A 23,601-nucleotide genomic window follows, 5' to 3' on the forward strand; every position below is an offset into this window, starting at 1 on the left:
GTCCAGGGGAGAGGGTGGCAGCTTAGACTAAGGGGGCTCAGTAGTAGAGGCAGGGAGAAACGGTCCGATTCAGGATACGTTTTAATATTGGAGGGAAGAGTTTGCTGAGGAACTGCACGTAGAGTCGGAGAGAAAGAAGAAAGGTAAAGGCTGTGTGCTTGAGCAAAAGGACGGCGTGGCCGTTTCCTCAGGTGAAGATTGGGAGAACAGATGAGGGGTGGTGCTAAATTAAGAATTTGATTTTGGTGGTGTTCACTTGGAGACATCAACATTTCCACCTGAAGGTGTGGTCGAGGAGGCAACTGGATGTACTCGTTGAATTCAGACATTGAGGCTGGAGACATGTTATACATTTGGGAGTTGTCCACAGGAAGGGGAGAGGTGAGGAGACCTGGGGAGTGAGTGTAGCTGGGGGAACTGAGGCTTGTGTGTTGGAGCGCTGCGGCATGGAGAGGACAGGAAGAGAGAACGACCGGCAGAGACGAAGGGGCCGTGAAGAGAGCCATGCTTGGCCACCAAGTCAAGGAAGTGTTTAAAGATGGATGAAGTGATAGATAACTGCGTCCACTGCTGCTGACGGGTTAAAAACAAGAACTGAGCGGTGACCACAGGTTTTGAGAACAGGGAGGTCTAGGAATTTTGAGGGAGCCAATGAACACCATCGCTTTTCCCCAATTGCAGAGCCAACCCAGAAACAAGAGTAAGGCAGTTGGGAAATCAAAATATCATTTACTTTGATCTTTATTACTATTAAAGGTGTGATTGGAGCATGTGGCTCATATCGGTGGATGCGTGGATTTCCTAACACCAAACCTCAGAATTCGAGGGCTGGGAGCAAGTGCTTCTCGAACTTGAATGTGCACATGGCTCACCTGGGGATTGTAGTAAAACGCAGATTCTGGCTGAGTGGGCCGGGGGTGGGGCCTGAGATTCCGCATTTCTAGTCAGCTTCTAAGTGGTGTCACTGCTGCTGTTGGGGGGCGGGCTCTGAGTGGCAAACGCCCTAGAGGAACAGCAGGACGTACTATTCCCTGGAGGCAGCAAGGTCCTCAGAGACCCGGTGGAGGTGGCAGGATGTCCAGCACACAGGATCAGCCGTTCTCTTCTGGGGGTCTGGGGGGGGTCTGACAGAAGCTCACTTCACATGGGAAGAGCTATCAGCAGTGCCTCTAGCCCAGCAGGGTCTTTGGTGAATAGAGCATTTTCAGAAATGTTGCCAAAGAAAGCCTAACTGGAGAAGGTTCCAGGGAAAACGGGAGGAGAGGAAGTTGAAAGAACAAGTACAGGCAATTCTTTCAGAGGTTTTTACTGTAAAGGGGAGAGGAGAAGGCACATGGCGTCAAGGAGAGGTTTTTGTTTTAAAGACAGTAGCTAGCCCAACATGTGTGTATGCTGATGGGAACAAATGAACTGGAAGGGAAGCCTGATGGTGGGGAGGGAAGGGAGAGTTTGCTGGAGTGATACCCTTGATGAGGCGGTGGGTTTGGAGCCGACACACCAGTGGTAGGTCGGTCCTTGATCCTAGGGGGCGTCACCGGTTTATCCACAATACCAGGAGGCAACGCAAAGTGTGTGAGCAGACAGTGAGGTGATAGCGTATGTCGGGCCATGGCTTCCTGAACTCCACTGGGCTTTTCATTTAAACAGAATTAGTTTTTATAAAGCTGTGTATCTCCTACAACTAGACCCCAACTAGGATCGATCCTAGTCACACAGGATTAATCGGTCCCTCACTAGGGTCACTTTCTGAGTAGCCATGTCTCTCGCAAAGCTGAGAGTACAGGACATCGGGAGGTCCCAGGGAACGGTGCATCTTTAATGCATTGTTTTCTATGATTTTTCTTGGCATTTCACATTTGGTCGCGTGGGGAAGTCTTCCGCTCTCCTTTAGGAATGCCTTGTCTCTGCACAGTCCCAAATGTTTAGCTTTTCTGAGCACATCACCCGCTTAGCTGGCTTTAGAATATATGGTCTCTGGGTTTTTACAAAATTGCTCTTTCTACCTAGCATGGTAACAAGTCATTTGAATTTGCTTGCAGGAATTCTACAAGTGAGTGGCAGAGCTGGGATTTTCATATCTGACCCAACTAGTTAGTATAGTTAGTATAGTTACACCCTCTTATGTAAGTCAAACAAAGGATTTGGCCCTGGGAGGTTTGCAGAGCTAAGGGCTGTTTTTGTAGAATTTCTGCCCGTGCTTTGAGTTGGGATTTAGGGAGTTAAGGCCAGGCCAAAAGTTAAGGTAAACAGTTATGTGAGTTTACTTTCTTAAGCATTGAAAGCCAAGCATCTGAGGATTTTCTGAAAACTAAAGGTCAGCGTGTAGTCCTGGCTTTCCTGTGTCCGTCTCTGGGGGAGACACCTTTGGCCCAGCCCTGCTCTCTTCCAGGCAGTCTGCTATAGTTTTCCAACAATCCTGGGAAGCAGTTTTTTGGGGTTTTTTTTTTTTTTTTTTTTTTGCTAATTTGTTAGCACCTATAACGAACTGGGAAGGCTGTGTAGCATGTAACATTAGTAATAGAGGAAAACAATTACTAACTGTTTGATTAGATAAATATGCTGGCCTTAAAGGATGCCTGTTCTATAGTCACTTGGGTGTGTCCAGATGTTTAGTCACATTGACTCAGCATAATTTCTTCCTTGACAAATCTCAGACTAGAGCAATCAATTTGTTCCCACAAGCAAACTCTGGAGGTCTGCTTTCCTTGTAACTGAATCCCACAGAAAGGAAATAGTTGCAACAAAGTTGAAAGTTGTGGGAGGCACCTAGGGCTCCCACAATGGAAGGGATCCATCGTGTAAAGATTTACCTGTACAATTTCTACAACTGCTGTTTGTTCTCCGAAACTAGTCATCGCAAGTTAATTTCAACTTAACTTTCCATTTAAAGTCAACAAAACATCTCTAATATACAGCTCTACCCAATTTCACTGGGAAAATGTCTGAGTTTGCATGATTACGGCCTGCTAATCTCATTAGGAGAGTGCTGGGCCCGGCCCTGGTAGGTAGGGTTAAAGTTCAGTCCTGTCACTCAGCAGCTGAGAAAGGCGACTTCCCTGAGCTGAGTTGCTTTGTCATATTAAGGAATGCGAATAGCAGTGGCATCTTAGAACTGTATAGCAGTTTGAAGTTTACAAGGAGCTCTCATAGACGTGAGCTCATTTTGACACGGGGAAGGAGGCAGAGCTGACGAGGTGGAAACCCTGCAGTTAAGGAGCCTGCAGACTTAGCCCCTAGAGAACAGCCGGGGCCTGGGAATTTCCGGTCCCTTTTGTCCTTCCTGAAGCTTCTCCCTGCATTTTCTACTTGTGAGTCTCTCTCATTTGCTACGAGGCTGAGGTGCCAAATCTGGCCTGTGGAAGAGAGGAATGCCAGAGGAGGTACCCCCCAGTGTAGGATCTATTGCAGGGTGCCCCGTGATCAATGCCTTCGGTAAAAGTCCCCAGACCCTGAGCACTCCCTGGTGAACTCAGTGTGAAGGACTTTAGTGCAGACAGACCTTGCCGTGGAGGCTGTGGCAGCGTGAAGGGGACGGGGAATGCTCGCTACAAAAAAGAAGGCATAAAACTGAAAAAAGTTACTAAAAGCATTTCAAGGCTCTTGAAATCAAAGGCAGACAAATTAGAATGCATTTGTTCTTGGAAAAAACTACTAGAACTTCAGATAAGACCAGTGGGAACCTACAGCCTTCTTGCCTGGGACTGCTCCCCATCCTACCTCTCCGGGGGTAAGAAAAGTTGTTTTACTGGCTTAGGGCTTTGTACCAAACGGGGCCACGCTGATCAATGTTTGTATGTGGGGAGGAGACCTGAAGCTTTTCTACCAGCTAAAAGTGGCAACCTTGGTGAGAAGCAAATGGGAAAAACCCACAGCTTGCTAGCCTGAAGTCTCAGTTGGCCAAGCTGCAGACTAGCCAGAAATTTAACAGGGAGACCCTGAAAATGAGAGTGCCATAGGACTAGGTAGGCTCTGGACACATCCCTGGCTGGCTGAGAAACTGCACATGCACAGGGGAGACTCCAAAAACCCAGCATAAAGTAAAAGCCCAGGCAGACCTGAAAAGTAGGTGAGCTGTGAATGCACTTCCCTAGTACACAGACACGTGGCCGCGGTGTCTGAGCACATGTTTCCAAATCATTGGCTGGCAACGAAGTTAAGGAGACACAGGGCAACCCTCAGGATGCCAAACTAAAAACATAAAACATCTGACCAGAGTACCAACATACGTGAAATGGGAGTTCTAGAAGGAGAGAAGAGAAAGAAAGGCCAGAAAGAAATTATTTGAAGAATTAATGGCTAAAACTTCTAAATGTGAAGGACATTAATTTACAGTTCTAACTCTATTAACCCCAAGAGGATAACCACACAGAGATCCACACCTAGACACATCGTTAACTGCCGGAAACCACAGGGAAAGTTTTAAAAACAGCCAGAAAATGTTTAAAAACAGCAGGAGAACGACATTATGATTAGTGGTTGACTACTCATCAGAAACGGGGCAAGCCATAGACACCAAAATGAGACAGGTACTCAAGATGCTGAAAGAAAAACTGTCAACCAAGAATTTTTTATCCAGGCAAACCATCCCTCAAAACTAAGGGCAAAATTGGGGTGGCCTGCTAGCTCAGTCGGTTGGAGCGTGGTGCTGATAACACCAAGGTTGCCGGTTCGATCCCCGCATGTGCCACTGTGAGCTGCACCTCCTTAAAAAAAAACAAAAACAAAAAAAAACTAAGGGCAAAATAAAGGCATTCCCAGATTTAAAAAGAACACTGAAATAGTGCTAGCAGATGCTCTGCAAGAAATACTACTGGGCCGGCCCAGTGGCTCCAGTGGTTGGAGCACCGTGCTCCTAACACCAAGGTCACTGGTTCAATTCCCACATGGGCCAGTGAGCTGTGCCCTCTACAGCTAAGATTGTGAACAAGAGCTCTTCCTGGAGCTGGGCCACTGGAGCTGGGCCGCTGTGGGCTGCCATGAGCTGCGGCAGGCTGCCACAGGCTGTTGTGTGCTGCTGTGAACCACCGTGTGCCACCATGAGTGGCTGGTGGCCAGCAGCCGGCAAGAGCTGCTGTGAACAGCAGACCGACAAGTAGTGACCAACTGCCTCAGCTGTGGGGGGCGAGGGGGAGCAAGACTCATAATACCAGCATGGGCCAGGGAGCTGTGTCCTACACAACTAGACTGAGAAACAACGGGCCTGAACCGGAGTGGAGCTTGCACCGGAGTGGGGGAGGAGGCCGGAGAAGGGGGAGGAGAATACTACCAGTCACACTGGTCAACCCCATGGACCCAAGCTCAGACTGAGGGCGCATGTTCTCAGACATTGTATCGGGATGCTGGGGTGGGGACGGAGGTATTTTTAATAGGATGTGCTTACACCCCCTGAAGGGGTGTAACAACGATGGAGAAAAAAAGATAAGATACTGGGATGATGTGTGTTTGGATCAGCAAAATAATGCAAAATTCATGGTTATGTCATTGTCAAATGGGATTTTCTATAGCAAACAATTCAAGTAATGGGTCACTTGCTCACAAGCTTAGCTGGAACTACAAGAACCAATCAGAAGCTTTGCAGGAAGCTTCAGAGGGGCTCTTATATCTCCCTCACCAGGTTTCACAAGGCAGCCTACTGAGCAATTGTTTCATTCAGTCCAACTTTCCACTACAGTTTATGTCTCTTCAGAGTTCTTTCCATAAAATAAAAAAGGAACTCGTATATGGATACTAAGTATGAGACAAGTTTCCATTTGTTTCATTGAGCCCTAGAGCTACTGTGTTGAGATTTTGTCATTGCTGTTTTACACATGAGGAAACTTTGAGCTTTGATAACTTGTCCCAAGTTGCACAGCTAGAAAGAAATGGAATGGCAGCGAGATCCAGTCCGTGCAACAGCAAAATCCTTTCCTTTCCCTCTCCATCATGCAGCTTCCAAGAAAAGCATTCCACATTATTTGTGAAGCCATCTGATCTGATTTCAATAACGTGCTGTCCTACCACTGAGGCTGTCTCCGAATCCCAGGTATTATTGAGAGGGACTTTGGAGCGCATCTAATCCGTCCCCAGAGGAGCAGTGCAAGTCTCACTATGTGACTCAGCAAGTTTCGGCTCTCAGAGCCCCAATTTCCTCAGCTTAAAATATGAGCTGGGCTAGATCAGTGGTTCTGAAACCCAAAAATTGAGGACCCAAAGAGCTTCTGTTTACACTTGAAAATTATTGAGGACCCAAAAAGTTTCTGTTTATGTGTTCATGTCTATCAATATTTACCATTTAAAAAGTTAAAACTTTTTAACTTTTTACCATTTAAAAAGAAACTTTTGAATAACAATTTCCCCAAATAAAAGGAAATTCAGTGAGATACGTGGTATTGTTTTGACAGTTTTGCAAATCTAATGTCTGGCTTAATGCAGCTTAAGTAGGCTGCTTTCTCACATCTGCTTCCAAGTTTAATCTCTTCCATATTACATGTCAGGTAGCCTCTGGAAAACTCCACTGTACACTGTGAGGAAATGAGAATGAAAAAGGCAAATATGAATGAAAACTGTGGAAATAGTTTTGTCCCCACGTCCCCCTGAAAAGGTCTCAGGGACCTCTAGGGGTCTGAGACTACCCTTTGAGAATTGTTTCAAAAGGTGCTCCATAGACCACTCGGTCAGAATCACCTGCGGTCCTGGTAAAAACGCACATTTCCTGGCCTATCCCAGACATGTGGTATCAGAATTCACATTTAGCAAACTTCCTTACACACGAGTTTGAGGCCACGAAGTTGGGAGAGCTCCAAGATTCCTGCCAGTCTGGTTTATCCAAACTATGTCACTGGTTGTGACAGTGCTGGAATTAAGACCCAGGTCTCAGTGGCAGGGCTTTTTTGCCTGGCAGCGGCAGAAGCTGCTTCATCCTCTCTGGTTTGCCTGGCTTACCTGTTCATAGTCACTCCTGTCCCCATTCAGGGAAGCCTGAGGACAGCCAGGCACCTCGGGTATAGCTTTAAAATAAATTTCTGGACTTGCTTACAGCTCTATTTCTGCATCTAATAAAAAAGCAAGAAGAAATGATGGAAAGGACCCAAAAAGACGGACCTCTCTTCTCCTCAGGAGGAAGTTCTGTTGTAACCTTGACCCCACCTAGATGTTTGTATAGTGAGTGGGTCAACCACAGTCCATGAACCCCATACAGAATATGGGGGAGCTAGGCCTCATTCCCAAGCAGGTGTGGTCAGAGGTGGCAGAGTTCAGTGCTCAGGTCAGGATGCCTCGGCACCAGGAGACTGGAGAAGGCATGTTATTTAATGTTTTGGACCGACCATTCGCCATCGCGTGGCCTCTAGTTCCTCAGCTGTACAGAAAGGGGTTCAATGACAGGACCTCCGAGCCCGGCCCATCACACCCCAACAAGTACATTCACTGCCTGGTCTCTCTGCGCCTGTTTCTCCACTTGCAAAAAGGGGCTATGTTTCCCACACGGGGTCGTGTGAGGACCAACACTTCCTAGCACCCATTACACTTGTCCAAATACCAGAAGAGTAAGCCTCGATCCCTGCCCGGAGATGAGCGATAGCCCACAGTGCACGGCAGCGATGGGAGGAAGGAGTGGTGGACACTCAGACGACAGGCGTCCCCAAGTGCCTGGTAACTGCAAAGCGCGGCCCCACCTACCCCACCATCGTTCGGCACTGAGCCGCCGAATAGAGTCCCGGCCCTGCATGACCTCTGCCGCCGGCGGCTTCACCCAGCCGCTTCCCCCTGTCCTGGCACCCCCAGGCCGGCGCCCAGCCCCTCCGCCCGTGCGGGCATCCCCCAGCCCGCGTAGAGGCGATCTCATCGATGTGCTCGGCGCTCTCCTGAGTCGGCCCCCGGGAGTGGGCGTCCCGTTTGCCTCAGGTGGTGTAACAGGCGCCGGGGAGGACCAATAGCGTGTCTGCACAGCTCCACCCCTCTCTTCCGATTGGTCAGCTCCGGAAAGCCGCGGCCGCTGCCTCGGAAGGCGAGCCACCGCGGGACGCAGCTTCAGTCGCCCGCGACGTGCCTTCTCTGCCCTCCGCCTCTTTTCGCTCCTACCTGTCTGCCGCCGCCGCCATGGCCCAGTGAGTGACGGCCCGCAGGCGCCCGGGGAACTTTCGGAAAGCCAGTGCTAAGGGCGGGCCGCCCCCGACGTCGCCCTGTCCCCGGGGCTCGCCTGAGCCCGGCCTCGTGGCGATCAGAATCCCAGGCCTCCGGGGTCTCAGCCCCCTCGGTCCCGGGCCCCGGAACTCCCCGGATCCCGAGCCAGCCGTTCAGCTTCGCCTTTCCGTCGGACACAGCCCTCTGCCCCTCGGGGCGGCGCCGGGCGGTTGTTAGAGCGGGGAGGGGGCAGGCATGGCCGAGGGAAGCCAGAGTCTTATGTGGAGAGGAGGGGGCTGGACTGTCGGCGGCTCTGCCTGCAGAGAAGCCCCTGCAGCGGGCTGTGGGAGACCGGGACCCCTGGAACAAGTCTACGAGATAGATTAGCGTTTACATGCCGTGATTACACGCCGTGAATACCCTACTATTTGCGTATTTAGTTGATCTCAAGAGAACTTGAGGTCCCTTGAAATGACAGAGTTGGGGGGGTTGTCTGTTTATAGTTTAATGGAAGGCTGCTTGCCTGGGTTCTAAAGTGTAAAGGGAGTAGGAGGACAGAGGAAAAGGTAAAACAAGTTATTAAGTCATAGCAAAAGCTAGGAAACTCTTAAGTCCTGAGTTGGAATGGATTAAGTGAAACAGACACATTTTGCGTTGTTCCTTTTTCTGGTCTTTCAGAGCTGATATTGCATTGATTGGACTGGCTGTCATGGGCCAGAACTTAATTTTGAACATGAATGATCACGGCTTTGTGGTAAGTCACAAGGGACACACTCCTTTTCTGATGGGTTCTTGGTGTTTATTAGCCAGAGTGCTGGTGATTGTCTTGCAGTTTCAAAGATCCCATATAACCTGGAACATGTTTCTCTTTATACTCTGTTGCTGCTTAGGACGTTTTTGCAAAAGGAGGAGAAGTACTACTTTGTATGTGTGTGGGAGGGCCAATTCCACAGTCATTTGAGGAAGGAGCTTCCTGTTAAATGTATCTATCAGTTCAGTCAAGTTTGCAGCCTGAATAAACCGATCAGTATTTAAGGAGGAGAAATCCTGCAGGATGTGTAGAGAGAGCTCTAACTTTATTGCCTAATGAAACCTGAGGATATGTATAAGTACTACATTGGCTTAGATACAAGGATTATCAGTGGTGAGAGAGATCAGTCTGGAGCCAGCTGGTTCCTAGATTTGAGTCCTAACCAGTTAGTGATAGACTCTAGTCTGATAGGCCATGGGTAGTTGACCTTTGCTTATATTCCGTTCTCTGCTGTTTCATCCACTAAAACGAACATCACAGTGATTAGTCAGCACTTGGGTGGATTAAGGCAAAGGCAGATCCAACCTCCCCAAAACCTTGGGCTGAGCAGAAATTTCATTGTCATTGGGTCCATGGTATGAAGGTCTTGTGTGTCCTAGATCTCCTAACGCTTTTTGTCCTTTTAGGTCTGCGCTTTTAATAGGACAGTCTCCAAAGTTGATGATTTCTTGGCCAACGAGGCAAAGGGAACCAAAGTGGTTGGTGCTCACTCCTTGGAGGAGATGGTCTCCAAGCTGAAGAAGCCTCGGCGGATCATACTGCTTGTGAAGGCTGGTCAAGCTGTTGACGATTTCATCCAAAAATTGGTGAGGCCAGCTCTGCTCCCAGCTGCTACTAGTGTGACTACTAGTTACTAGTGTGCTACTAGTGTTTTCTCATTCTTTCTTTCAGCTCTTTCACTTCTTTTTACTGATGAGATTCCCCCTGCCCTTCAGCTTCTGGATATGCACTGCTCTGTCTGACCAAATAATTGCTTAAATGTCTCACTGTTGGTTAACTTAATTGGTACTAATTAAGGAACAACATATCCTCGGGGGGTAATAATTCCTTATGTATAAAATTCTGAGGACACCAAGAGACATTTCAATAAGAATTCATTAATAACAAGAGTAGAAACAAGACAGTCATGCGCCACTTCCTAGGAAATGCGTCATTAGGAGATTTTGTCGTGTGAATGTCGTACAGTGCACCTACACAAACCTGGAGGTCCAGCCTACTGCACACCTAGGCTGGATGGTCTAGCCTTTTGCTCCCAGGCTACAAGCCTGTATAGAATGTCACTACAGAACAACATGAGATTAAATCAAGCACCAGAGAAAATGATGCAATTAAGTGACATGAGATGTAACACAACATACTGTTTTACAGAGTATGGGTGGTGGTCTGTCTATAGCTTAATCTCAAGAGAGACGAGATGTAGCACGGCATACTGTTTTACAGCAAACTTTTTTTTAATAAGTAGAAAGAGTACACTAATGATAAATAATAATTATACACAAACCAGTACCATGGTCGTTTATTATCATTATCAAGTGTTGTGTACTGTACGTAATTATATGTGCTATACTTTTATACGACTGGCAGCGCAGATTTGTTTACACCAGCATCACCACACACACGTGAGTTAAGAATTGTGCTGTGACGGCTACCATGTCATTGGCGATAGGAATTTCTCAGCTCCATTATAATCTTATGGGACCACCATGGAATGTGCAGGCGGTCAGTCATTGATCGAACCGTCACTATGTGGTGCGTGACTAAACCGTAGTGGACTTGTTTTGATTGTGTGTCGTGACTGTTTAATGCTATTCACAAACATTAGTGTCCAAATGTAGAAATAGATTTCATTTTCCTCAGTGTTCCTATAAAGCAACAATTCTCAAATCATTGTATACTGTTTCCCCAAAAATAAGACCTAGCCAGACAATCAGCTCTAATGTGTCTTTTGGAGCAAAAATTAACATAAGACCCAGTCTTACTTTACTATATGATGTGTATTACTATATGATATGTATGATGCATAGGATATGCTACGATATGATATGATATTGGGTCTTATATTAATTGTGCTCCAAAAGATGCATTAGAGCTGATTGTCCAGCTAGGTCTTATTTTCGGGGAAACACGGTAATTTATGTGATGAAAGATCCCCTGAGGGAATCCTAGGAACTACATACTGGATACTTATTTTTGTACCAGTTTGTTGGCTTTAACAAATGTATCTTTTTTAGAAGAAAACAAATATGCATGTGGGTTGTGATGGCGGGGGCAGGTGGGTGCCCCAGCGCCGAGTCCCCTAGAGGGCCTCTGGGAGGCAGACCTCAGTTGGCAGTTCTGGTCCCTAATCATCAGCCAAGGCAGGGTAGGCTTCACATAGGTGCTGCTCGTGGTTCTTAAATACGTAGTCGGAGGCCTCATTGAAGCTTTCCTCCAGCCCCCCTAGCCATCAAGGCTAGGGGATAGTGGGCCCGTCCCTGTGTGTAGTCATTGCCAGTCTGTCCTCACACTTGTCTGTTCTTTCCTCGACTTGTTCCCGCCGAGGGACTTGTTCCCACTCGCCCAGTGGGATGGCTGTGGCAGAGCAGCCCTGATGGGAAAACAGCAGCTGTTGGTTGAGGCACTGTTGCTATAAGCTGTTTCTGGGGTGCCCCTAGGGCCCCTTCTCTCTACATAACTTTGGGAAAAGAGGTCACTGTACCACTGGGGAGGATTTTCCTCACCAACAGTAAATGGAGACAACTTCACTGCCTGTGTCCTGCAGCCTCGGGGTGCTTCCCCGCCCCCACCCCCAAAAGCACATAGATGAAGGAGAACCAGTGGAAATAATTTGCTTAGATTCTCAAAAGCAGTTCTACGGTAACAGTTCTGAAAAAGCCAAAGCATTGGCCATTTTAGAAGACACATCTTGTGAGAAGCATAGTGACAATAAACAAAGACACGGGAGGAACTTCCTTCTCTAGAGGAGTCGTGCTAACACTGGGGTTGTTTCTACAGGGAGAGGAATTTGTAACCAGTGTGCTACCATTTTTAAGAAAATGTGACGTAGGAAGGAATCACGTGGTGATAAAGGACATAGCAAGCTCTTTTATGTAGCAAGCTGCCCATGATTAACTGTAGACAGAATGAACTGGAAAAAGGCAGCTTGTTCTTCAGGACAGGAGAATATTAAGTAACGTTCACTGGAGCCTTGTAGGGGGAGACTGAATAATAAATAAGAAAGCCAGCCTGATTGGGGTACCGTTGGAAAATAGTCTTGTTCAGTGCCTGTTTGGGAATATCAACGATGGCACATGTTGGAAATACAAAATTTTCCCAGTAGGTTTTGTTTGTTGGAAAATCTTCTCCTAGTTACGAAGAATTATTTCAGTTGTGGAGAGTTCTGACTGGGTTTACTAGCCCTAAGCTTTTCAGTAGGGTCTAGCTCTAGCCATAGAGAGGGTTATTGAAAATTAAATAATACATACTTTTAGACTGGGTATATTTGGAATAAATTCTTGTTTGTTTTAATTGGCTAAGGTATGTTATATTTTTGTCTTTCATGTCTTTGGCCCATCTTAATGTTGGTATCTGGTTACAGGTACCGTTATTGGAGACTGGTGACATCATCATCGATGGAGGAAATTCTGAATACAGGGACACCACAGTAAGTGTTCTCCAGGCCCCATTCTTCCATTTTCTGAGAACATTCTAGAAAAAAGTATCAGCATTGCACATGTGTGACCAAAGAGTGGACTGTCCTTCTGTGGTCCTGACTCCGGACATTGGTACTCAGCCTTTGTTTCTGCTAAGACATACTTGGTGGATACTTTATCAGTCACACATAAAACTTAAAAGAATGACTACAGTTTAGATACAGCAGGCAGAGCGTTTATGTGCGACCCTCCCCTTCCTCTGTCACCAATCCATGATACGTCAGCGCCTGACATGGTTGAGAACCACTGCTCTAATGGTCTCACATGTTGGGAGAAGTCCCTGGACAGTCTGAAGTGCTGACTGGCAGGAAGTCATACTTGTATTAAACCAACTCTTTCTTAATTGAATCTTACTGTGCAGGGTTTTTTTTAGTAAAATAAGAATATATGTTTGGCTTTTCCCTTAGGGGACAGGGTAGCTACCTGAAACTTCCATGGATTTTTTTTTTTTTTTTTTTTTTTTTAACTCCCAAGCTGAGGGAATTAAATTTCTTTAATGACCAGGTTAATCTTGGATCCTGGAGTCATTTCATGTCAAATGTGGGATCCCTATACCTGTCACACCTCGTCTCATTCATTGGGAGAAGCTTACTCTATGGATGCACGATGAAATTATTTTTCTCTCACATAGAGACGATGTCGAGACCTCAAGGCCAAGGGAATCTTGTTTGTGGGGAGCGGAGTTAGCGGTGGAGAGGAAGGGGCCCGGTACGGCCCATCACTTATGCCAGGAGGGAACAAAGAAGCCTGGTGAGTACCAAGAGCACCGCCCCCATTTCAACACAAGGGAGCCTGAACTTGGAGAATGAGTGAGCCGTGAACAGCTCTGCCACTCTGATCACTGTGGTGACTGAGTGTCGCACGTAGGGACACTCATGCTTGGTCTACACTTTGTTGCTTTGACACAATGTATGTACATATTCCTCCTTTGCCTTCCCCCCCCCCCCCCTGTTATTCCCACCAAGACAGATAAATGGAAGTTCTAAATAGCCTTAAAGAGTTCAGAGGTTTTCAGCAAGCAGTTCAGATGATGCCCTGGGCACTGTCTGGATTTAGAAGTAAGGTCCAGTTTAATAAGAATGAGTCATGGAAAAATCTGGTGGGGGCTCTTTTGTCCCTGGGAATGAGGTTGAAAATTTTTATCTGACTTGGGAAAAAAACAAATTTTACACTGTTCACTGTGGTACATACCGTGTTTCCCCAAAAATAAGACCTAACCGGAAAATAAGCCCTACCATGATTTTTCAGGGTGCTCATAATATAAAAGCCCTACTGTATTTCCCCCAAAATAAGACCGGGTCTTATATTAAGTTTTGCTCCAAAGACGCATTAGGGCTTATTTTATATTACAAGCATCCTGAAAAATCATGCTAGGGCTTCTTTTCCGGTTAGGTCTTATTTTCAGGGAAACATGGTATAAGAGGAAGGGATGGCCATAGAAGGGGAGGTACTCTGGTATGTAAAAAAAAGGGTGTATAAGATGTAAGGGTGGGGCCGGTGAGCAGGATAGAGAATCAAAATGAAAAGGGGCAAGTAATTAATTATGCATACCTCAGACTGAGGGGAAACAGCACTGCTGAGACTAGAAAAAGAGAAAGTCAGAGAGAGAGCAGAAGAGAAAGAAATAGAAAAGGAAGGATCGTTTTGAGGGAGAAATGGAAAGGTAACATTCTTTTCCGAATGAGATTGATTTCCAAACATTCTAGAATTATATTAGACATTAAAGTAGGGAGTGATCAAACCTAATCCCCAAGGGCGAAGAGTACGCTGGGAAGATTATTCTTTAAATTACCTCTCTGATGAATAAGTCTGAGGCTTCTCTTCAGTATGTTAAATCTAGAAGTAGAGGCCTTCTTGCTCCTCAGAAGCTTAAAAATACTTACCTTGTGGTACTTGCCTAGTGGGCAATTAGCAATGCAGACAATACCGGAAAACGTTTGACATGCAGAGCTGTTCCAGTTGCTCCTTCATTCACTTCTCTCCCATGGTCTGGCAGAAGTAGAAGCGGCACTTTTGCCTGAAACACTCAGTAAGAGTCCAGCGAAGTTCTAAAGCAGGAGTGTCCAAACTTTTTTCATCGTTTTTCACCCAGGGCCATATGCGGTAAAATACACACACAGCCGGGCCACTCACTCGAGGTGAAGTACGTATTGCCTCACCTGGTTTATTTAAATAAACTAAATATGTTTTTGGAATTTGCTACGGGCCAATTAACAATGGATCATGGGCTGCAGTTGGCCCGCGGGCCGCAGTTTGGCCTCCCTTGTCCTAAAGCTTAAGGAGTAATGTCTTAGACCCCTGATTCTAAGTGTTAACTTTCCAACCTGTCAGATTTTGTGTCTTTGCCAAAAACGTTTTGTGAAGAAGGCTTTATTGGTCAATAGTGAGGAGAACAATACGGAGAAAACGTAGGGAGTTAAATCCATCCTCCTGAGGGGCTGTGGCGGAACGAAGAACAGCTGCTTTTTCTCTGAATAATAATGAATGTAGCTCTTGGAAACCTCACAGTTCTCTGTCCAGGATCATGTTGTTCCGGATAACACACATCCTGCCTGATAAAATGGGGTCTCGAAGGAACTCTCAGGTTGCTTGCTGTTGGAACCATGTCTTTTTGTGCGATAGAAATTTCTCCTGGTGCTTTGCTGATGCTCCCGCCCTCTTTGTCTGTCTCCTCAGATCAGGTAGTCGTAGCCTCTGGCTGGTCTACCTTCAGGCCTCAAGCACTTCATTACTTTTTCGTGGGCACATCCCCCTTCTCTCCACAGCCCCCCAATTAGAAAGAAGGAAAATCAGGGTGGGGGCAGCCCTTGCGTATTTTGTTGAGATCTTAGCAGCTAAACTACCGGTTCCTTCCCACAGGCCCCACATCAAGACAATCTTCCAGGGCATCGCGGCCAAAGTAGGAACTGGAGAACCCTGCTGTGACTGGGCAAGTGCTGGGCGCCTTTCAGAGCCAGCTGGCAACATGGGCGTGGACATAACCAAGTGCACAGGGCCACCTTGGTCCCAGCGGGTGGCTTTGGGACATAAGCTTCTCTGTCTTTTAAGTGCTACCACAGCTGGTGCATAAATGCATGCCTGTTGTGCATGTCGTATGTCTTAACTGACTACTCATAGCCTTGACGTTGATGCTAAAAGCAGCCCTCCTCAAGTCATCTAAGAGACAGGTTCTTTAAAACGAAACAGGAAGGATGAGGTGAAGTAAGATTATTTTAAGCCAGGTTGCTTCATGGCTAAGAAAGGGATGTCACAATCAAAAGTGGGGTTCGCTTGCCTTGATAGGTGTTCTGCACTTGAACGGATTCAGTGGTGGTCTTCTGCCCTGAAGAGCCAGGTGACCTAGGCGTGCTCACACATACCTCCCCTTCCTGTATTTCGTGTTGCTGTTCAAATGGAGTTTATCCCTATTGCAGCCTCCATCCCTGCCATGGAGGAAAAACCACTGGGCTGGAGAGACCAGAGTTATAATTCTGGCTCTCCATGAATTCACTGGGTGACAGTTGGCAAGTCCCTTTCCCTGCGTGGACTTCAGTTTTTCTTACCTGTAAAGTACGGGGTTGGACTGGATGGTCTCCCAAGATCTGAGCTCCCAATCCCCATTCATTTTATAACAGCACTATTTTTACTATATTACATTTATTCTATATGAGATAAAAAGTAGAGAAGAAACAAGGACTAAGGCATATAAGGCATGAGGGACGTCCTCCCTCCTCGCTGTGACAGCGCCTGGTGACTTTATAGCAACTAATCTGGTCCTTACATTTTAGCCAGTTGTCGTTGAATTTAACCATATTCCACTTAGGGTAGAGGGAGGCCGGTGCTGTGAATTAGAGCATTGAGTAATCTTCTCATTAGCATGAAGGATGGGGAAGGGAACTTTCATTCCTGACAATAGAGTAGTACGTTCAGTAAAAGTACAGTGGTGGTAACTTCTTTCTAGATATTGCAACAAGGTCATGAAGGAAAAAAACAGTCCTTGCCCTCATGTATCTTGATCGAGTCTGGCTGACTTTCCCTAATTTTAGGGCTTAGTCACAGGGTATCGAAAACCTGGTATCCGTAAGAAAAGTAGGCACTCCTTGCTTCATTATTGAAGTTACAGAAAGGCTGGGGTGAAGTAAGAAGTTATTAACCATGTTACTTCATGGCCAAAGAAAGTGTCAAAATCAGAGGGGGCAGGTCAGTAATGGAAACAGACCAAGGAAGTGAAGTCTCTGATGTAAACGTCCGCAGGCGCGATCTGAGTGACTGCCAGGAGAGACCGCTCAGGTCAACCAGCCATCTGGTCTCCCGGGCAGGTCTGTCCCTGTTGTGGAGATGGGTGCATATGACTGGCACCGTTAAATACTTGAGCTCTGTCATTCCCTTTGTTCTGATTCCTTGCACAGTAAAGAATTTTCAGATAATGGGGTTTCCCACGTAGCTTGTCTGGAGGGACAGAATGCGTTGCTCGGACTTGTAACCACTAAGATCTGTAAATTTTTCATCATAAATTCATAAACTGTATTCCGGTTTTATACATCTTGCCAGCTTTAATATAAATCAGAATCTTGTCAACTATGAGACCCTGGCAAGAACACATTTCTGGGCTTACAAGATTGAGAGCCAGACCTGGAATCGAAAATTATTTTCTCTCTCAGTAGCCATTAGAAATAACCACATTCTATACATTTATATATATTTCTGTACATTTATATATATTTTTTTAAGTTCAAGTGATTTAATTAGCCAACTTACTGTAACCTCCAGTTGGTAGGAAAGTGGTAACTTCAGGAAAAAGAAGACTTTTCTTACTTGTGAGTAGGGAATGGGAGTTGCTCTTAATAAGAAGGAGAAAGTGGAAAATGTAGGCTCAGGTGCTCCAGGTGCTTAAGTGAATTGGGGGTTTTCCCACTTCTTACAGAGGCGTGAATTGGGAGTTTAAAATACCATCGGACTGGATTGACGCTTATGTTGAATAGTCATATGGTGGTTCTTGTTTTTAAAATACTGTAAATATTTGCTTCGCATTTGTTATTTTCTGTATGAGGAGGGCGCCCTGCCGAAGAATCGGACGTGGGCTTTTCTGGTGTCTCAGCTGCTTCTCTGACGGCCTCTTGGTGTTTGTCACTGACAGGTGGGAGAGGAGGGAGCGGGACACTTCGTGAAGATGGTGCATAATGGCATAGAGTACGGTGACATGCAACTCATTGGCGAGGCCTACCATCTGATGAAGGACGTTCTGGGCGTGGAGCATGACGGGATGGCAAAGGGGAGTGCAGGGCCCTGCCTGCCCGCAGCGAGCAACCACTGCCCGCACGGCAGGGGATGCTGGTGCCAACACATCCTTCCTCATCCCTTCTCCTTTGGTCGTTCTGGTGGTCTGGTGGGCTCAGCCTAATTTAAGGGAAGCTACCAGTAATAGGACTCCAGGGTATGACAGCTGGTCACCAAGTCAGAAGTGCCCAAAGCAAGCGTCTCGGTGGGAATCATATCGTGACCCTACTGTGTGCCAGGCGCTGTCACTCTGCGTACACTGTCTCCTTTGACCCTCCCATTGTCCCATGCGGGAAGTGCCCTAGAAGCTTTCTTTTTTGATCATGCTGAGACTGGCTTTTGACAGTTAGCACTTCCTCTAACATTTTGTTACGAAAATGTTCAAACACACAGCAAGGTTGAAAGAATTGGACAGTGAGCATTCGTACACACACTACTTGGATACTACCGTTAACATTTTACTACACTTGCTTTAATCCAATATCTGGCTCGCTCTCTCTTCTAAATGTTGGAGGTATAATAGTAAAAACAAGGTCCCTGCCCTCGTAGAGCTGGGAAGACAGACGGTAATAGTTAAATACATAATATGACGCTAGTCAGTGCTCCCTGTCATAAAGAAAAGGACACCGGCGTGTGTAAGAGGTAGATTTAGGCTGGGTGATCAAGGAAGGTACCTGAGGAGGTGACAGTGTACAGACACACCTGAGTGAGCTGAGGTGAGGGACCCCTTGCTCTGTGAAAGAACAGTCCGGCAATCAGAAAGTCAGCACAGTCGGGTTAAGATGAAACACAAGTGACTCTCGGTCAGCGTCACTCAGCCGGTGGGAGCAGAGAAGTACCGGCCCTACTGGCAGAGAAGAAGCTGCTGGCCTGGGCTGCTGAGCACATCCTGAGCACCGGGCAGTGTCTACAGCGGAAAAGAGGGAATCGGTTCAGGGGGCTTCTCCTGTCTAATCCTTGTTTCTCTCACGTCCTGCACGTAGGTGTTTGAGGAATGGAATAAGACAGAGCTAGACTCATTCCTGATTGAAATCACAGCCAATATTCTCAAGTTCCAAGACAGCGATGGCACACACCTGCTGCCAAAGATCAGGGACAGCGCGGGGCAGAAGGGCACGGGGAAGTGGACGGCCATCTCAGCCCTGGAGTACGGCATGCCTGTCACCCTCATCGGTGAGTGAGGTCCCGCCCCGCGGCGCGTGCTCTGGCCTCGATGCTTTGGTCCTGGTGTCCTTCTAGAATATCGGGATAGGCTGGCAACTAGGAACCCGCTCTTTTATTAGGGAATCTGTCAGCTTTCAGGGTGCTTTCTGCTCTCCGCATGTGAAAATACCTGGTGTGAGAGAGCCTGAAACTGCTTTTAACCTCCTCTTTAGAATCCTTTTCTCAGTCATAGGAGCTTTGAGATACATTCAGAAGTGACTGCCTTTCTTACCAATTGCATCTTTGGGGTAGTTTTTCACATTAGTGATTTAATGTAGTGATTTTACAGTCAGTGACCTAAATCTTTTCAATGGACAAGGTAACTGTAATAGAATTTTTCATACAAAAGTTCACAGAATAACACAAACTTATGTACTCAGCATTTATTATTAATATTTTGCTGAGGTTTCCCCCCCAAATATTTAAAAAGTAAAGTACTACCTGTACATTTCAAATCTTTAAATATTCTTAAGTTCCTTCACCACTACCATCCTGAAGTGGGTGTATATCCTTCCCATCCATGTTTTTCATCTTACATTAATGAGCTAAGCATCAAGCTCAAAAAGGTATACATTGAAGGAAGTAAATAAAGAGCAGAAGTAAACAGAAAACAAGAAGAGAACTAACAAAACTACAAGTTGGTTCTTTAAGAATCAAACAGATACGCTTCTGGCAAGATGGCAAAAGAAGCCTGAACAAAGGTGCCGAGCATGTTTGAGGAAAGGCTGGTCTTGGCTCCTGACGGGGTGGTTCCCGCTGTAATAAAACAGAAAATTTCCTGTGTGTTCTTGCAGGTGTAGGTTGCTTTCCCTGCCCGGTCCCTTCCTTCTGATTTCCTGAGTAATTAGGCCTCACTTAGTGTGCCGTGAACTCTGTGTGGTTGTAAGGCTAGTCAGGAGGGAAGGAGGTTGCTTAGTCCCGCTTTCTAGAAGGAAGTTGGCTGCTTTTCAGCTAATCTGAGTGACACCATAGGCAGGTGACCAAGGGAACAGTAGCTGGGAGTGGTTTATTCATTGCTGACTCAAATATAAGAGTATGACAGTCTCAAAAAGAATCCTGCTCTCATTGTAAAAGGGAGACTGCGCCCTTTTACCAGTTGAAGGCAGGCTGGGCCTAATCCCTGATGGGCGCCATTTTTGTCAGTTGACCTAATGGGGAAGTCCGTGTTCCTCCTGACCCTGAGGGAACGCTGAAGGGTGTCGCCACACTCGCCTCCTTGCGCCAGTTCTTGCAACGCTTCTGCCCACAAATGCTAAGTCATCGTGTATGCACTGCAGCAGCAACAAGAGTCCCAGGCCGGGGGTTGGGGGGGCGCCCCCACGGGGGTGCAGGTGGCTCAGTGGTTAGAACACGGTGCTCTTAACAACAGGGTTGCCGGTTCGATTCCCGCATAGGCCAGTGTGAGCTGCGCCCTCCACAGCTAGATTGAAACAACTACTTAACTTGGAGCTGATGGGTCCTGGAAAAGAAACACAATTAAAATAAATAAAAGTTAAAAAAAAAAAAGTCCCGGGATACAAAGACACCGACTTTATTCCTATAAAATTGTCAGTTGAGCAAGTATTCTTTGATGAGGGATAATGTTTGAAGATACCAAATGTCTTAATACTAAAATTCTATTTTGAAATGTTTTTTATTCAAATGAAGTAAAATTGTGAAATTTTAATGGTGACCATGGACACACTGAAAATGAAAACCGCGGGCATACTTTGTTTTACTGCACTGCACAGATGCTGTGGTTTTTTTGCAAATTGAAGGCAAGACCCTCCACCAGCAAAAAGATTGTGCCTCACTTTATTGCGACACTCGCTTTATTGCGGTGGTATAAAGCAAGAGGTAGCCTGTATGGGGATTGGAAAATTGAGGTTTTTGAGGAGTGAGTCTGTAAGTGTTACTTCTCACTGTACTGGTTATTTCAAATGGATGTGTAGTTAGTGCTTCAAAAGAAAATAAACTGAGTCCTTGGTGAGCATTTAAAACTTAAAGTCCTCTCAACTGAAATTGAAATTTTACTCTTGACCAACCAACATTGAATAATTCTGAATAATAGTTATTTTACCACTTTGGTTTTCTGCAAAACTCCCCATTGAATTTCATATTGATCTTTGTGATTGCATAGCTGTATTTGTGTTGCAAGATAGACTTAGAGTTATAGTTGTCAAGTCAACTGTTTAGAGCTTTTTATAAGACTTCTTTCTGATCTGGGTTACATGTTGTGGCCTAAGGTTGAGACTTTCAGCTCTTGGTAACATTGAAAATCTTGCTCCATTTCTGTCTGTTCTTCCTCATCCTCTCCCGCTTGTGTGTCCTCTTTTTCTGCTGGTTTAATGTGTAGACTTGGGTCACACATCATCTCCTGCCCTGTGCTCTCCCCCATGTAGGAGAAGCGGTCTTTGCCCGCTGCTTGTCATCTCTCAAGGACGAGAGGATTCAAGCTAGCAAAAAGCTGAAGGGTCCTCAAAAGATCCAGTTTAAAGGTGATAAGAAGTCATTCCTGGAGGACATTCGAAAGGTGGGGCCCTGTCCCTGGCCTTTGTTTGTCCCTTGGAAGGCAGCGGGGTGGGGGCTGTTGCAGGAGAACGTCCTGAGGCCACAGGGTGGGTGGAATCCAGTCCAGCTTTCTTGGATCTGCCCTGCAGCCCTTTCCCACACCGCCGCCCTCTCTGGGACCTGCACAGCTGGTGGGGTGAGGCTGGTAGGCACAGGCGGTCACTTTGGCAACTGCAACTCTGATTCAAGTCTTCGTGTCGTTCTTCAGGCCCTCTATGCTTCCAAGATCATCTCTTACGCTCAGGGCTTTATGCTGCTGAGACAGGCAGCCACTGAATTCGGCTGGACCCTCAACTATGGTGGCATTGCCTTGATGTGGAGAGGGGGCTGCATCATCCGAAGGTGAGTGAGTGCTGGAAAGGACACGCCACGCGCCTGTGTCGGAGGACGGAGGTCTGTGGGCGCTGCGTGACCGGTTTCCACGGAACTGGTGCACTTCGTCCTCTCACGGGCAACGAGACAGGTTTTAGGTGGTCACGTCACTTTTCTCCTGTACAGCAGTTCTAACTAGTGTCCACACTACACCTTTTAAGGTAACTCTGAGAACTGCCCGGCTTCGCCTCCTGGGACTTCGGCACTGTGTTTTCACTGAGCATACAGCTGGCTTTGAGGGTTGACAAGTATAACTTTGTATCTCTCTTGGGTATACATGAGCTTCCAACTTATTTGCCCCACTTCCTGCCAGGAGTTCAGCCTGCTGTAGTTAAGGTTCACTGACTTTTTCCCTCCTGATTATTTCAGCGTATTCCTAGGAAAGATCAAAGATGCATTTGATCGAAACCCAGAACTTCAGAACCTGCTACTAGATGACTTCTTTAAGTCAGCGGTCGAAAACTGCCAGGTATGTCGCCTAGAGCTGGGTGGTACGGGACTTCTGTCTCAGGTTTTGCTCGGGGACATCTGGTTTTCACCTGCTAGCACTGGTGCGGATAAACATTGGTCATTTCGAATGGAACCAGTCATCTCTTCTGTGGGCTTTGTTTTCTTGTGCAGGAGTCCTGGCGGCGGGCAGTCAGTACTGGTGTCCAGGCAGGCATCCCCATGCCCTGCTTCACCACTGCTCTTTCCTTCTATGATGGGTACAGACACGAGATGCTGCCAGCCAACCTGATCCAGGTGAGCTGTGGGAGGAGGGGGTGAGTGACCTGAGGGTCGTGTGCCTGCGTGTCATCCTAACCAGCCTCACCTCTCATTCTCTAGGCTCAGCGGGATTACTTTGGGGCCCACACCTATGAACTCTTGGCCAAACCAGGGAAGTTTATCCACACTAACTGGACCGGCCACGGCGGCAGTGTGTCCTCCTCTTCATACAACGCCTAGTCGCACTCACCGTGTTAACCCACCACAATTCCATAGACGGGACATTCCATTTGCCACACAACACCGCTTACACGGCCCTTTGCCCTACTTTCTGCTTAGATCTTTTAAAACAAAGTGTCGGAAGAGACTCCCGAAAAGTCACCCCGAGCTTACTTGTGAAGTAGTTCTGTGAGACCCACCGTGCACTCTGTCCTTGCCTCTAGGGACTGGCCAGGAATTGAGGTGCGACAGCGCAAACCAGCTCCTGACGCAGTGACTTTCCACATGTCCCATGTCCCGTGGATTAGGGAGGCAGTCTAAGTTTGCCCTGATAGAGGCAGCAGCTCTTACCACGTAGAAGGGAAGGGCTTGTTTTGGAAATTGATCAGACTGGAACCTTTGTATCACGCAGCTGAATTCCTTTTTTCCTTTACTTAATAAAAACGATATTATATTTATGCTTTTTCTCCAGACTCTTAAATACTTGCACCTCAGCCACACCGAGCCATTTTCCCCACTTGCATCCAGTTTCATTACATTTGAATCTGTTTGTTTCCTTTTTTTCCCTCTTTGTTTTCTTTTTTTTAAAAGACACCAGAATAATACAAGAAACACCAAAGCGAGGATGGTTAACTCTGGAGGGAGGGACAGGGAGGCAGTTGGGAATGAGTGAACGGACAAGGCACTTGA

At 46.7% G+C, this 23,601-nt stretch overlaps 1 protein-coding gene across 1 annotated transcript; it reads left to right on the forward strand.

Annotated features, from left to right (window-relative positions):
• The first annotated feature begins 7,953 nt into the window (after window positions 1-7,953).
• PGD (phosphogluconate dehydrogenase) lies at window positions 7,954-23,369 on the forward strand. Its single transcript, XM_033114731.1, has 13 exons — window positions 7,954-8,084; window positions 8,779-8,854; window positions 9,538-9,717; window positions 12,489-12,554; window positions 13,235-13,353; window positions 15,463-15,532; window positions 17,720-17,860; window positions 18,843-19,032; window positions 21,444-21,574; window positions 21,821-21,954; window positions 22,354-22,453; window positions 22,606-22,728; window positions 22,813-23,369. The coding sequence occupies exons 1-13, from the start codon at window positions 8,077-8,079 to the stop codon at window positions 22,930-22,932; spliced, it is 1,458 nt and encodes a 485-aa protein (XP_032970622.1). The 5' UTR covers window positions 7,954-8,076; the 3' UTR covers window positions 22,933-23,369.
• The last annotated feature ends 232 nt before the right edge of the window (window positions 23,370-23,601 follow it).

The sequence above is a fragment of the Rhinolophus ferrumequinum genome, chromosome 9 (assembly GCF_004115265.2).
Source record: "Rhinolophus ferrumequinum isolate MPI-CBG mRhiFer1 chromosome 9, mRhiFer1_v1.p, whole genome shotgun sequence".
In the NCBI taxonomy this organism is placed as follows: domain Eukaryota; kingdom Metazoa; phylum Chordata; class Mammalia; order Chiroptera; family Rhinolophidae; genus Rhinolophus; species Rhinolophus ferrumequinum.

Coding starts and splice junctions, on each gene's coding strand:
- PGD (XM_033114731.1), top strand. Junction 8,855..9,537: donor TGAATGATCACGGCTTTGTG/GTAAGTCACAAG, acceptor TTGTCCTTTTAG/GTCTGCGCTTTTAATAGGAC. Junction 21,575..21,820: donor TCCTGGAGGACATTCGAAAG/GTGGGGCCCTGT, acceptor GTCGTTCTTCAG/GCCCTCTATGCTTCCAAGAT.